General features: G+C 38.5%; 1 protein-coding gene across 3 annotated transcripts in view; it reads left to right on the forward strand.

Moving 5' to 3' along the window:
* WDPCP (WD repeat containing planar cell polarity effector) overlaps nucleotides 1-13479 on the forward strand; it is a 196849-nt gene that overhangs the window by 59914 nt on the left and 123456 nt on the right. For all 3 annotated transcript variants that reach the window (XM_019549189.1, XM_019549190.1, XM_019549191.1), the window contains exons 10-11: nucleotides 5265-5453; nucleotides 9702-9825. In XM_019549189.1, the coding sequence (XP_019404734.1) occupies nucleotides 5265-5453; nucleotides 9702-9825 (313 nt within the window). The remainder of the gene's footprint in view (nucleotides 1-5264; nucleotides 5454-9701; nucleotides 9826-13479) is intronic.

Consider the following 13479-nt stretch of genomic DNA (forward strand, 5'->3'; position numbering starts at 1 on the left):
TTATCATTCAATCTCAGGACTGCTTTACAAAGGCAGAAAGACATTATTAACCCCATTTTACAGATGGGAAAATTAAAGCACAGAAAGGCTAAATTACTTTTACAAAATTATACAATGAGTCAATGTCTGAAGCAGGTATAGATCTCTATAGAGGTCTAATTTTCTACCAGCAACAAACAGAGTTAGCTCCATTCAAATGAAGAGTTACCAGTCCAAGGCAAGTGTAAGCAAGAAGAAAAAAACTAGGCCCAAATCTGCCTACTGCCAGTCCTTTGTTTTTATACAGATTGACATAAAGCTATATAGAACATATCTATATTAAGAAATTTCATTTGTCCCTGTAACAGGGGGCCTTCCCAGGGACAGTTGATGTTGGCCCACCCACCTGTCTCTGAGCTAACCACCTGCCTCTCTTGTCTGCCATGCCTTGATGATCAATGATTACAAAGTTACTCAGGCAAGAGGTTGCCCATTTAAGACCCTGATGACTAAGGGTGATATCTCCAGCTCTGAATCTTCCTCTACACTGGGGGTCCATGCCTTGCAGATAATATCCCAGTCAGCTAAGCTCACCTGTAATCTTTCACCCTCTATGACTGTGGTCCCCTCTCTGGGACCTTTGGACTCACTAGGCCGTGGCCTCACCTTTCAGCCCAGTTGGAATCCCAAGCCTCTTGCTCCAGGCATCCCTTGCTTGTGAGCCTCTGGCCCTTTTGAACCCCTCAGGTCCTGGCCCAAGTATAGGCCAGTTTGGTCACCAGGGAGGTTCATGGTCCTGGCATTTCCTAGGGCTGCCGCATGACTGGCAGTCCCACCAGGCCTCCCTACCCTGGCAGGGTGCAGTTTTAGGTCATGCCTAGGACCTGGGGCCTCCTCTATCCCCAGAGCCTCAGGCCATATACCTCCAAGATGTTCCTGAGCTGCAGCTCAGTTAGCTGATGTTTCTGTCATGGCAGCTAGCAGCAAACTGCTGCTTCACCCTTTATATATCCTGGGTCTCCAAATGGCCTGCTCCAGCCCTTAAAGTGGGAGGCACCAACAGTGCCCTGCCACAGTCCCCCTTCTGTCTGTACAGTAAGATGGAAGTGCTAATATGTGTGTCATGCAGGTGTTTTTACAACATCAGAAAAGTGTTACTAGGGTCAGCACAAATTCTAATTTGTTTTTTCTTTACTGACATAGTAGGTTTTTGACAAGTTTGTCATTTATATGCTTGTTTGCTGATTGATATTCAAATTACTAAAATAATGAAATTCTGAGTTTAAGAGACTACACTAAAAGTAATACAACCTTCAAGGTCAGTACACATTAGTAAGCTAATGCAGTGTAAAGTTTCAATAAACAAAATGTCAGATTTATCTATATTTTAATTGTTTGTAAGGGCTAAATAAGATTGTCAATGTTATCCAAAAATATTATTTAAAAAAGTATTTGCCTACTTGTTGTCAGATATTCAGCTCCACCATGTCCAATGGCAAGTTTAACAGTTGTAAAGGGCTACACAGAATGCTAATTAAGCCTCTACTTAATGTTTTTGTGCAAGTTGTCCATTAAAAAAGAAATAACCTCTAAATTACCTGGTTACCTGTCAAACAGAAGGCACTCTGCCCACGTTTACCTTGCTTTTTTCAGTCCTCCCTTGTGGGGCCTACTCACAACAGCTTTCCAGAAAGCATAGCTTTCACCTTCCTATCTCTACCACATTTATGTTCTTACTAAGGCAAACAGGCTCTCAGTGCAGGGATTTAGAGGCCTTTCTGCTAATTGCCAGCTTGTAAACTTAATTGGACTGTCTCCCTGGGCACTGTTCCTAAATCAATTAGGCAATGAGTTGGCTGTCACCTCTTTTTCCCAAGCAGGTCACCTAGAAGCGTGCCACCTAAGAGAAGTCAAGCATCCATATGGGAGGACATTGACCTCTGCAGTTTAAAGTTATCGCACTTTAAAATTCATTCTGTTTGTTATTATAAAATCCTTTCTATATGGAAGGCAAACTTTTCCATTCCCCATCCCCCATAGTCCATCACACAAGTCAGAATATAAAGTTCTCTCTTGCTTCTTTGTTATTTTAGTCTTCTCTCTTTCTCTTTCCCTCACTGCTTGCAACCTAAGAGGCTGACATAATGCACAGATTAGTCAGTCCTCATTGTTGAGATCAGCAGTTTTGGGACTCTGTTAATTAATAAATATGTTAATTAATAAATAATTCATACATAAATTATATTGAAAATACAGTATAGGTGTGTGGCTGAGAAAACACAGACCTTCATCACTAAAAACTTAAATTTGTCATTATTCTCCATGGTGCACATATGAAATGTAGCTTGTGTACTGTTCTGTATTAGGACACTTGTTACTATCAGAAATCTCTATAAACAGAAGATTTACTTTAAGATGCAGTTGAAGTCTATGAGAGTATGTATATACTTGAAATTAGGTTTGTGCTTAAGAACGTTATTGAATTAGGGCATGTAACAAGTATTTTCTTGTGTTTTGGCTCTAAGCATCCATAAATAGGGTGCCTTTGTGAACAGGTTTTTTGTACATGGTGTGTTGGAATGAGCAGATCTATACAAAACATAAAAAGGATAAAAATTCACAGCAGTGGTATAAACTCATCATGTTTGATCCAGTATATAAAATAACCTGCTTTTTAAAGAGTAATTTACTCTTTAATAAATAAGATAATTTTTTCTTTCTTTCTATGCATCTGAGTTTTGGCTCTGTACTTTATAACTGGATCCTGCACTGTGATTTTAACTTTTCTAGGCCCCAGGTGATCTTTGTGTTCAGGCTTGATCAAAGGAAGAATGCCAACATTCTCTAAGCTATTTTCCATAAAAAACAGTTAACAAACAATTTCAGAGAATTTAAACACATAGTTTTTAACTTCCTTTTTATGCTTTACCTATTTGGACAGTTTCCCTGAAGCTTCCACTACATTTTCTAGCATATTTCAGTCAGAACAGTAATCATTTCAAATTTGGCTCTAGAAAGACTGCCTATCATATTTTATAGTTTAATTAGCATTCAAATAAAAATATTTATCTTCTCATAACAATTAGCACCAAAATTACATACTTTGTGCAACACTGTAAGAACATGCTACCAGAACTATTAGATGTTATCACTAGCACAAATATAGATATACAAAAACATGTTTAACATAGCAATTAAAGTACCCAAAAGTTTCAATAAATTCAAGTTTAAATATAATGCAGAAGGCAACCATAGCTTTTTATGCTTAAAAATATGATTCTCTTCAAATAAATAAACCTTTTTGAAAGGCTGTGGAAGCATCAGCCATGAGTTACCAGATTTTCCAGGCCTGGTGTTTATCAGTGAGTTATGGTCATACATGTTCCCCAGCTTTCTTGCCGTCTTCCACTTCTTTGCTTATACATACTACACCCATAATTATATTTTGCAGAACGTTTTATGAGATATAATTTCTGCATATTGGCTTTGTTTTTCTACATGGTCAGAAGGTTTTCTCTCAACCATTCTTTGTCTTTTGGTTGCACTTCCGAGACTCAATATTTCCCAGCATCCTTGTACATTTTTCTTAAGTTTGAAAGACAATTTCAGAACCCCTGCATAAGTATAAAGTCAACATCGATTGACATTCTCCTTTAAATAGCTTTTATTGGCATTTTTCTTCCACCTAAGTAGATTTCAGAGTTCCTTTAGAAATACCCATATTTTCCTGCATGCTGTAGCCCCAAATAAGATATGCACCATGTACTGAGGAAGGCAGAATGAAGAATAAAATCGTTTTCCAGAGTTATGGCTACATAAGGCAGGGACAGAGCCTAATCTTCAGCTCACTCACCCTCCCTTTCCTACTCAGGCACAAGCTACAGTTTTAACCCTTTCACAGCTGAATTGTCAACAGCTCTTGGTTGCTCAGGCAAAAGGTGAAACTGCAGGTGTTGCTGAAGACTGGATTCCATGGACAGACCTAAGATTTTGAAAAGAACAAAAAACAGTCTGAAGGGCTGTGAAATTGGAGGAGAGAGACCAGGAGTAACTAACAGCAAAATTGCTGAACAAAGGATAGCTTGATTAGCAGATCATGAAGACCATTATAAAGCAGAAAGGATTAGTAAAGCTTATGAAGTAAAAAGTAATTACCAGGAATCAGTAGAATCTAATGAGCTATGAAGTCAATTGATTCCCTTAGCAGTGCCTGAATAAAGATGCTTCTGCTGCTGGTAGGCAGTTTGTTTTTAAACTTTGGATGAAACAGAAATCAAAGCAGGGTATGACCACACCACTGCACCTCCCCTGAATCTGCCACTGCTGGATTTTGCCTTTCTCTCCATGAATATATCACACTGGGGATAAGTTGCTGGAGGGAGAAGACAAGGAAAAGAAGTGACAGCCATCTTATAGCATGTTTATGCTTCTGTTCCATGCAGAAAATCAACCACCTTGCTTATGACACCCCCAATTTTTAGAAGGCTAATTTTTAAGGAAAAGTGTGTGTGGTATCTGAATAAACACAGTGTATCAGCAGTAGGCAACCACTGGCAAGCATGCCAGAGCATGGCACTTATAGTTAATTCAGAGGAAAGTAAAGCAACCCTGCAATAGTCTTAATTGCCATGCAATCAACTTTAATTGTTCAGATACAGTTCCTGAATTAACTCTTCTGTGTTGTTTAAGACTATGTTAGGAAAAGCTTCTCCTTCTGAGTGCTCTGAATCTGTTCCAAGAACCAATGACTTACTTGAGAGATCAATGTGGATTTTTTTTACTTCATGCCATTGTGACATTTGATGTAAGTGCATGTGTACAGATGCATACTTTATATCAGTATATAAAAAACCTCACACGTTCATCCCCACACATACACATACAATCAATGCCGTTCTATGTCTCATGTACTAATACTTCCCTATCTGAAATATACTCTGTGAAGATAAATTTATTAATATATATGAGGAGCTCAGATACTATAGAGATAACCATCTCAAAAGAGCCTATAAATTTACTGTTGAGTAGTTTTGTTGCTGATAAACATATACTACTTATGCACATGGTTGTATTTCACTGATGAGTTTTCTCCACAGTGTAAGACATAATGAGGCTAAACAATATGTGCTATGCAAACATATTTTTAAAAAATATTTTAACATAAAGCCCATTTATTTATTAAGACTTTAACAAAAGCAATAATGTTTAAACTGTACTGAAAAGTAGTCTATTATTGTTCTACACCCATATGATACAACCCTTGGCTTTCATCTTTACTATTACAGGTGTCATCCCAAGAGGACAGCTGAGTCTTCTGGACATCATCCACCAGTACATTCAGTATGATGAGATGCATGAGGCGATTAATGTCCTGAGTAGCATGAACTGGAACACTATGGGCCAACAGTGTTACATAAGCTTGAGTGCTATCGTAAATCACCTTTTTAGAAAAAAGTTGACAGCAGAGAGAGAAGGTTAGAATGTGATTATATTTTATTATAATTATGTTTTATATGGATTTATATGTTAAAATCTATATATGAGTTATGATAATATGTATTGACTTAAAAAAATTTTAAAGACTTTACATTTAAAAGTTCCAAACTAGTCAGAAGAGTTACCTTGCTAGTTTATAATATAGTCTATAAACAAGAGTCATTATTATATAAATATTTTCAATACAATTAGTCATAGATTGCATGCAGATTTTAATTCATATCAGTAATAAGGAAGGTTATACATTTCTAAAATATATTATACAATACGTAATATTAGAGAGAGAGAGAATGAATAATTAAAATATTTACTTCTGTATTACACTCATGTGTAAGGAGTCAGATACTTAACATTTGGAGCCAGCACAGAATTAAAGAGCAGCTTTGTCAAAGGGAGGGCACAAGAGCATTTACTGTTTTACTCGAATGCAAGATGAGGTTTTCCCCCCAATCAGCATGGGGACAAAGGCTCCTTGTCTTACATTCGCATATGAGGAAATCTTATTAAATACGTTGTCTATCATTAAACTGCTGCCAAAAGCAGCATGTGCTCATTAATCAAAATGAAGTTGGTTAAATGCAGACAACGCTGAGCATGATTATAAAACACATGGCCCATATTGGGCAAACACATCGTTGAGAACCTACCACAAGATAGTTTTTTGGAGAGTTTTGTTATATTTTGTTTCAAGTGCCAAGTAAGTTCCAGATTCAATTGGGCAAAGCCCAATAGTCACATTCAAAAATTCTACTGAACAGAGCTCAGTCGTCAAGTCTGTGTGGTTCCACCACTAGGGAAGTATCCTCCCTCCCAGACCCATTGGTCTGGGGCTTGGGATGCTCCCCAAATTACGTGCAAGCCCCAGGCCCAGAGGCCTTGGGGTTCAGATGCCCCCAGTCACTTGATCTTGATCTTTGTTTGATCTTAGTGAAAAGGATAGGTTGGAAGGCTTTTTACAAAAATATATTTTCTATATATATAAATAAAAATATACATATATGTATACCTCTACGCATCTATCTCATGACTGATATGGTTCACTCTAAACCACACCTTTATAGTCACACCATTCCTATTTTGTTACAGTAACCATACTATACTCTGTGTGTCCACATGCCCATCACCATGCCCTTTACCTGACACAGTCACACAAAGGGCTGCCTCAGTACCCCTTTTCTATCCCCCCACCAATTCCCTTCCTGTTTCCCGAGCCCTTTCGTTCATTATCTTAAGTAGGTTAGTACAGCCCATCTGAAGAAACTGTGCAGTAGCACGCATTGTGCCTTTCTTTCTCATTTCCAGTGATTCTTGTTTCTTCACCAGCCTTAAATGTCTGGCAAATATCACCAAACAGGACCCCAAACAACTCACCCAGAATCTCTCTGTCACCCCCTCTCTCAGCCTATCTCATACTTTTAGAGTGACTCTGCCCTCCATGAGGTAGAGCTGGCCCAGGTTGCTCTGAACCTCATCTGCATCTAAATTTTTGGAGGATCCCAAGACTCATGACAAGAACACCTAGTTCCAGCCATGTGTGGCAGGGCTAATTAACACATGGATCCTTTGTGGCAGATATCTGGAGTACACGCACATACTGAGCAGTGCTGAGCTGTGAGGTTACAATGGCTTGACTTTGGGGTCCAGCCCAGTGATCAGTATGGTAAACCCTGAGCCTTTTGGCTTTGGGCTAATATGTTGTATAGTTTGTACTACATATGAGTAGGTAAAAAGTGCTCCTTGAAAATGTGTTTATGGAGTACCTCTGCTAAGATTTGCAGCAGTTTCAAAAAATATAAAATACATCAATTCTAGCTGAGCTCAATTAAATTACTATAGGCATGTTTATTTTGAAGTCATTACTTTCAGATTTGCTTCTCACTTCCATGTGCTCAGGGACAGCAGGGTCTAACAGTTGAGGGGGGGAGGTGCAAGTGTCTGCAGGGGGAAGAAGTTGCAGAGCCGGAGGGCAGGGATGCCACCTGACTCTCCCAGATCTATTTTTCCTGCTGTAGCAATGAGAGGAGAACAAATTCAAGGCAAACTTCTGATAGTTAGATTCCATGCCTGGAAAATTATAACAAATTTATAAAGTTTCTATATATAGACTCTTATTTATTGGGGGTCATCTTATATTCAGGGTCATCTTATAGTAACATAAATATGGTAGTTTTGTTTGTAAGTGTTTGCAGAAGGGGCATTCTTTTGGTGTCACATTCAGTGGCTTTCTGTGTTGTGTTTTTCTGCTGCATCCATCAGGAGTGTCACATCTCTACTTACTGTAACCTTCCTATCCAGCACAGTCACTTCTGACATCCTCACATGAAAAGGTGAACTTAAGGCTCAGCCTCATCTCTGCTGGATTCCAGTGAGATACATTCCTACTGAATTGTTGTACACTATGGCGCATAAGAGATTCTAAGATTTAGAGTGTAACAATTGAGTAGGAAAATGTCATGCCAAGGCCCAGCAGGAGTGCAGCCAGGTACAAGGCACATCTTTGATGAGACGAAAGGAGGCTGCTAGTAGAGGTGGTGAGTCACAGCTCACCGAAAAAATGCATGCTATTCAGTTTGCTCTCAGGTCATCAGTTAGTTATCCCCGTTCTACATTATGAGATGAATGAAAGATTACCATAATCTTAACTCCACAAATGTACAATATTGAAGTCTTGGCTTAATAAAACACACTTTAAAAAAATCAGTGAAAAAGGCTGTTCTTAAAGCTATAGTATAAAATGTGTATATTATAAAAAAAATGTATGTTCCTATCCCCCTGCCTTAGACTGTTTTAACTTCAAACAGAATTTTATTCTAGACAGGATTTATTCTGTATGACTTGCAAATTTGACATGGTAATTTGTTTTCTTTTTATTAGTGAAACCCAGTCAGCCCTTTTATTTGTAGTAATGGGGTGGTTATCTTTGAGATCTTCATTTCTGCCTTCAACATCAAGCTGGGCTATCTAATGAATCTGTAACATTGCTAGTAGTTACTTGTATTCCATGTAGGTTGGAACATTTCTGAAGTACAAAACATGCTGTCAAGAAAACAGCAATGGCAAGAGAATATGGCTTGTTTTTGCAATAGCATTGTTGTATTCAATTTTAATCTAAATTGACTGCTGCTTTGAAAGAAAATACCTCTGAAGTCCACTTATCTTTCTGTCTAGATTTAAGATAATGCAAAACCTAATTTACTAACAGTTTGCCTATGTTCCTAACACTATACTATTAGAGTATTTAGTGCTATCACACCTTACAGAATAAAATGTAACTATGCTTAGACTTAAGAACTAGCATCACTAAATACAGAAATGGCTAGTTAATTAAAACATTAATAATGGCTAGTTAATAAATATTAATAACCATATATTAATGAGATTTTGTCTGCCTGATGAGCAGGGATCCTGGTTTTCTCTGATAAAAAAATCCCCAATTTTCAGTTAAAAAAAAGTAACCCAAAACCCACATTTTTTCATTTTCATTTTTTCAACAACCCCATTCTGCCAATCTTCTTTTCGGTAGACTAAGTAATCCTAGAAAAATAATTCTATAGTTAAGAAAGGAAAATTTATAGCAGGTCAGACCATTTTTAAAGAGAAAATGCTTCTGAAAAAAGAGCTTGATTCTCCAGTAGTTTTAAACCAATGTGATGGCACTGACTACTGTGGAGCTATTCTGAATTGCATCAGTGCAAGATAAAGGAACATCAGGCCCAAGGTTTGCTTTTGAACCTTTTTACAAAAATGAGGAAGTATTTGTTGAGGGGAGTTCCAGAGCCCTTAGGGCCATCACGAGAAAAACTTAGCTACCTGCTTGTCTCATGCACAATGGTACTACTTGAAAAAGCTATACGCTGTTGTTCTTTTTGTATGAGAAAAGAGAAAAGTTAACCAGGATTGATTTTAGTTGGACAAACTTGTTCAAACTCTGTTGCTCCTATGAGTCACTGTTTTAATTATGCTTTTCTGGCAGAGCTTTGTTTATTATAGATTTCTTCACTTCTGACAGCTTTCTGTTGCTCAAAATCATTGTCAGCTCTGCCTCAAGTGAAAGTTTATACACAGGTTTGTTTTTGTACCAGCTGTCATATATTAATTTTATCTGTCCTGCAACAAGCTTGCTTTTCATCTGTGTTTGAGAAATCTGACTGATTGCAAACATGAACAACCTGTTGTAATTGAAGCAGTTTCACTTGTTTCATTGCTGCTGTGTTTGAACTCCACAGCACAGCTTGAGGCAAGCCTTGGAACCTTTTATGCTCCACCAAGGCCCCTGTTGGATATGACTGTCTTGGAATATCGGGATCCAATCAGCAGATATGCAAGAAGGTTCTTCCACCACCTGCTCAGGTGAATGACAACTTCAACTTTTATTACCTGCATATTTCAGTACCCACCTACTTTAATGTGGTTAGCATTTTCCAGGAGGACCACCCCTGAAAAAATGCATTCATTGTCACAGTTTATTTAGCTTGCGCTTCTTTCCTTTCAAAAAGGGTATTATAAAGTGCTTCTTAGAGATCTTCTATCAACAGTACACTTAAAATGAATTAACCTTCCCTTTTAATTTGATAGAAAGAAGATTGCACACTTTTACAGAGATTTATGGGCAGGCCGTCCGTAGATTAGCAATTGGAACAGCTTACAAAGTGGGAGGAAGCATTGCGTTTTAATTGATGCTAAAAATGCAAATGAATTGTGTATGGTCCAAGACATTTTTGGCTCCAAGCCAGGGAAATCTGTCGTTTGTTCTTCTCACCTTCACATTTCTCATTTAGGAAATAATATCCCAGGTCATAACCTTAGTGTTAATGCTGTTGCTTAAATAATACAATCTTTGCTACAGTTCAAAACCCTAAGAAGAGCTTCAACCACTAAAATAAAAAGAAATGTTGCTGTGACTTGCAATTCACACAATGACTTTGAAAACATGTGAAAACCAAATTCAACTCGACATTCTGTAACCTTAATAATAGTCTTGAAAGTTTTCATCAATCATCAGTTAAAAAGTCCTGAATGTTTTTGAATTTCTTCAAATATTACATTATATCAGGTGACTCCCTGCAAACATTCACAAATAAAATTTATATTTTATTCAGTATTTTGCTTAGACACCTGTTAGTAGTTGAAGCAAGTCATTCATTGTCAAGGCTAAAATTTGTATCTTAAAGAGTGTTAAAAATATTTTGAGCAAGTAGGAGAGTAAGATTCACATACTTAAATGTGAAAGCACCAATTTGTCTTGGAATGATATAATTTTCCTGCAACAATTATGAATTGTCACATTATTTTGAAGTGAAATGTACCATATTTTGGATCTTAGTGAGAAATACGCAATATTTCCTTTAAAATGGGAAGTATGAAAAAGAATAGTCTTTAAGCTCACCTGGTATACAAGAAAGCATTGCTACATTTTTTTTGATTAAATGTTGTCAGGTTTGCACTAGAGAATGCTGTTTTAAACAACTGGATATTGTTATTAGAAATGATTATACTATTGCACACAAGTTGTGCCTTTGCTTCCTCTAAAGAGCAGTAAGGAGAAGGCATTATGATAGTGGCCAAACAGGAGTGCTTTGGGCCATTTTGCCTTCATGTTACAGATGCAGAAAGAATGCCTCTGAGCTTACTGAAAGGTGTGAATATAGTTTAAATCTGCTTGTGAAAGGTTTAGGCTCTCTGACTCAGAAACTTGCTTCTAAAAGTTATCAGGCATGCAGAGGCATGGGGCCCTGGCTAAGACTCAACCCTTGAGGCTGTTGAGTGTAGCTAGGTGCACTGAGCCAACACTCCTTCTCTTTACCAGCATTTGGGAAGCTTTAGTGTCAGTTTGTCGCCTGGGTGGGGAAGGGGATGGACTGGAGTCTCCAAGTGCATTCAGCCTCCCTCACAAGACAAGCCAGGATGCAGTCCTAAAGTGATCCTAATATAATAGCAGTCTGTGAAACAACTGCACGTTGTTTTGTTGTCTCCCAGTTGTCAATAGCCTTTGTATTCAACAGAATCAAAGTGATATGATCATGTGCTTGCTGCGGAGCAGATGGTAATGCTTAAAGCTTATCTGGGAAGACATAATCTAGGTACAAAATGAAATGTTTAAAAATGGGTGCTTTATCTGATAGAAAGCAACAAGCTCTGGTGTCCAGAGCTGATATTTATTTTATTAAAGTGCTTCTTTCTTAATTGGTGATTATTTCCCACTTTCTTTTAGATGTTTTATTACATGGCTAGAAATCATTTGAATGTAGGCTCAACCAAAAGTGTATTGGGGATTTAAAGAAACTCTGTTAAAAACCAACTTGATCACTGAGGATTTAGGAGTATGTCCCACTTCTGCAGGGGGCATATCAGGACAATGCCTTTTAATCCTTACAGGCACAAAGAGGCCAACCACCCTGCTTCCCACCTCCCACTGTATTAAGGTGCAGCTTATTTTAAATATTTTCAGGTTTGCTGTAAGTGTTTAATGGATCTGTTTGCAATGTTGTTCTATTACTGAAATTATGTGTTATGGGTGGCCAAACATAGCAATCAAAGGAGCATGACAATGCTAATGTGTTGCAAACCATCCACCTTCGCACTTTCTGTGCCAGCCTAAGCCATTGCAAGGGGTATTTGGTTGTTCTTAGATGAGCATAAAAGGGTAAAAGTGAAGCTGAGCACTATGGATGATTTAAGACTCTGGAGACTATGAGGATCTGCTCCTCCAGCAAGAACTATAGAAAACACAGTGCTTCCCAGGGTGCTCAGATATGCAGTATAGGCATAGCCAATGTCTTGACCCCATCCTTCCTGAGACATTGTAGGGTCCATAGCAACTCCTATGGGCTTCAGAAAGGCTAAGTGAGAAGCGTGTGCATCTGCGTGTGTGTGTGTGTGTGTGTGTGTGTGATGCGAAAGCAGGAAGCAAATATAGAAAGTAGGAAAACAGCAAATAACTGGGAAGCAGGGGAGGATTAGAATTAGTAATTCAGGTAGAAAGTGTCAGGGATGGGGACATGAGCAAAAGACGAGAACAAAGTGCAGCAGACTAGGGCAGACAAGGATGGAGGTGCATTCACAGGCTTCAAAAGGCATAGAAGAAGCAGAGAAAGAACTGAGGAGAACAGAGGAAGGATGGAAGCCACCATGGGTGGTATAGTGTATATTTATGGGACCAGCAGAGGCACATGGACACAAGGACAGCCTTTTTTGCACAATAAAAGCCTGAAGCACTTTAAACATTTCTGCATATAAAATTGAATGTCATTCTTGTAAACAAAGCCTCCCCAACTACAGCCTTCCTTTGATTGCCCCACCAATTTGCCTCAAGCTTTTTCTGAAGGGACCTGCTGTCTTTGGAGAGAGCATAGTTCAGTCTACATGCTGAGGCAACTCTGGGCTGCCTGCTAAGTCTGACAAAAAGGTGCCAGTTAGTATAATAGATTTTTATTTATGAATGCCTGCTTTAACTGGAATCTTGATTGGAATCACCCTTTTCCACCAAACAGCCCACACAGTGATAATGAATTTGCATCACTCTTGGCATGTCTATACACCATAACGCAGTGCTGCACTTAGACACCCCATGCTCATATTCACTAGCTTTGACACTGGAAGCAGTATAGTCAAAGAATCATAGAAAATTAGGGTTGGAAGGGAAAGAGGTCATCTAGTCCAGCTCCCTGCTCAAAGCAAGACTATCCCCAACTATATTATCCCAGCCAAGGCTTTGTCTAGGCAGGTCTTGAAAACCTGTAAGGATAGAGATTCCACCCTGGGTAGCCTGCCCCAGTGCTTTACTACCCTCCTAGTGAGAGTTTTTCTTAATATCTAACCTAAACTTCCCTTGCTGTGACTTGAGACCATTGTTCCTTCTTCTGTCATCTGCCAACACTAAGAACAGTTTAGCTCCATCCTGTTTGGAACCACCCGTCAGGTAGTTGAAGGCTATTACTAAATCCTCCCTTAGTCTTCCCTTCTTCAGATGAAATAAGTTCAGTTCCCTCAGCCTCTAAGTCCCCA

This window comes from Crocodylus porosus, unplaced genomic scaffold (assembly GCF_001723895.1).
Source record: "Crocodylus porosus isolate Cpor-Errol unplaced genomic scaffold, CroPor_comp1, whole genome shotgun sequence".
NCBI lineage: Eukaryota > Metazoa > Chordata > Crocodylia > Crocodylidae > Crocodylus > Crocodylus porosus.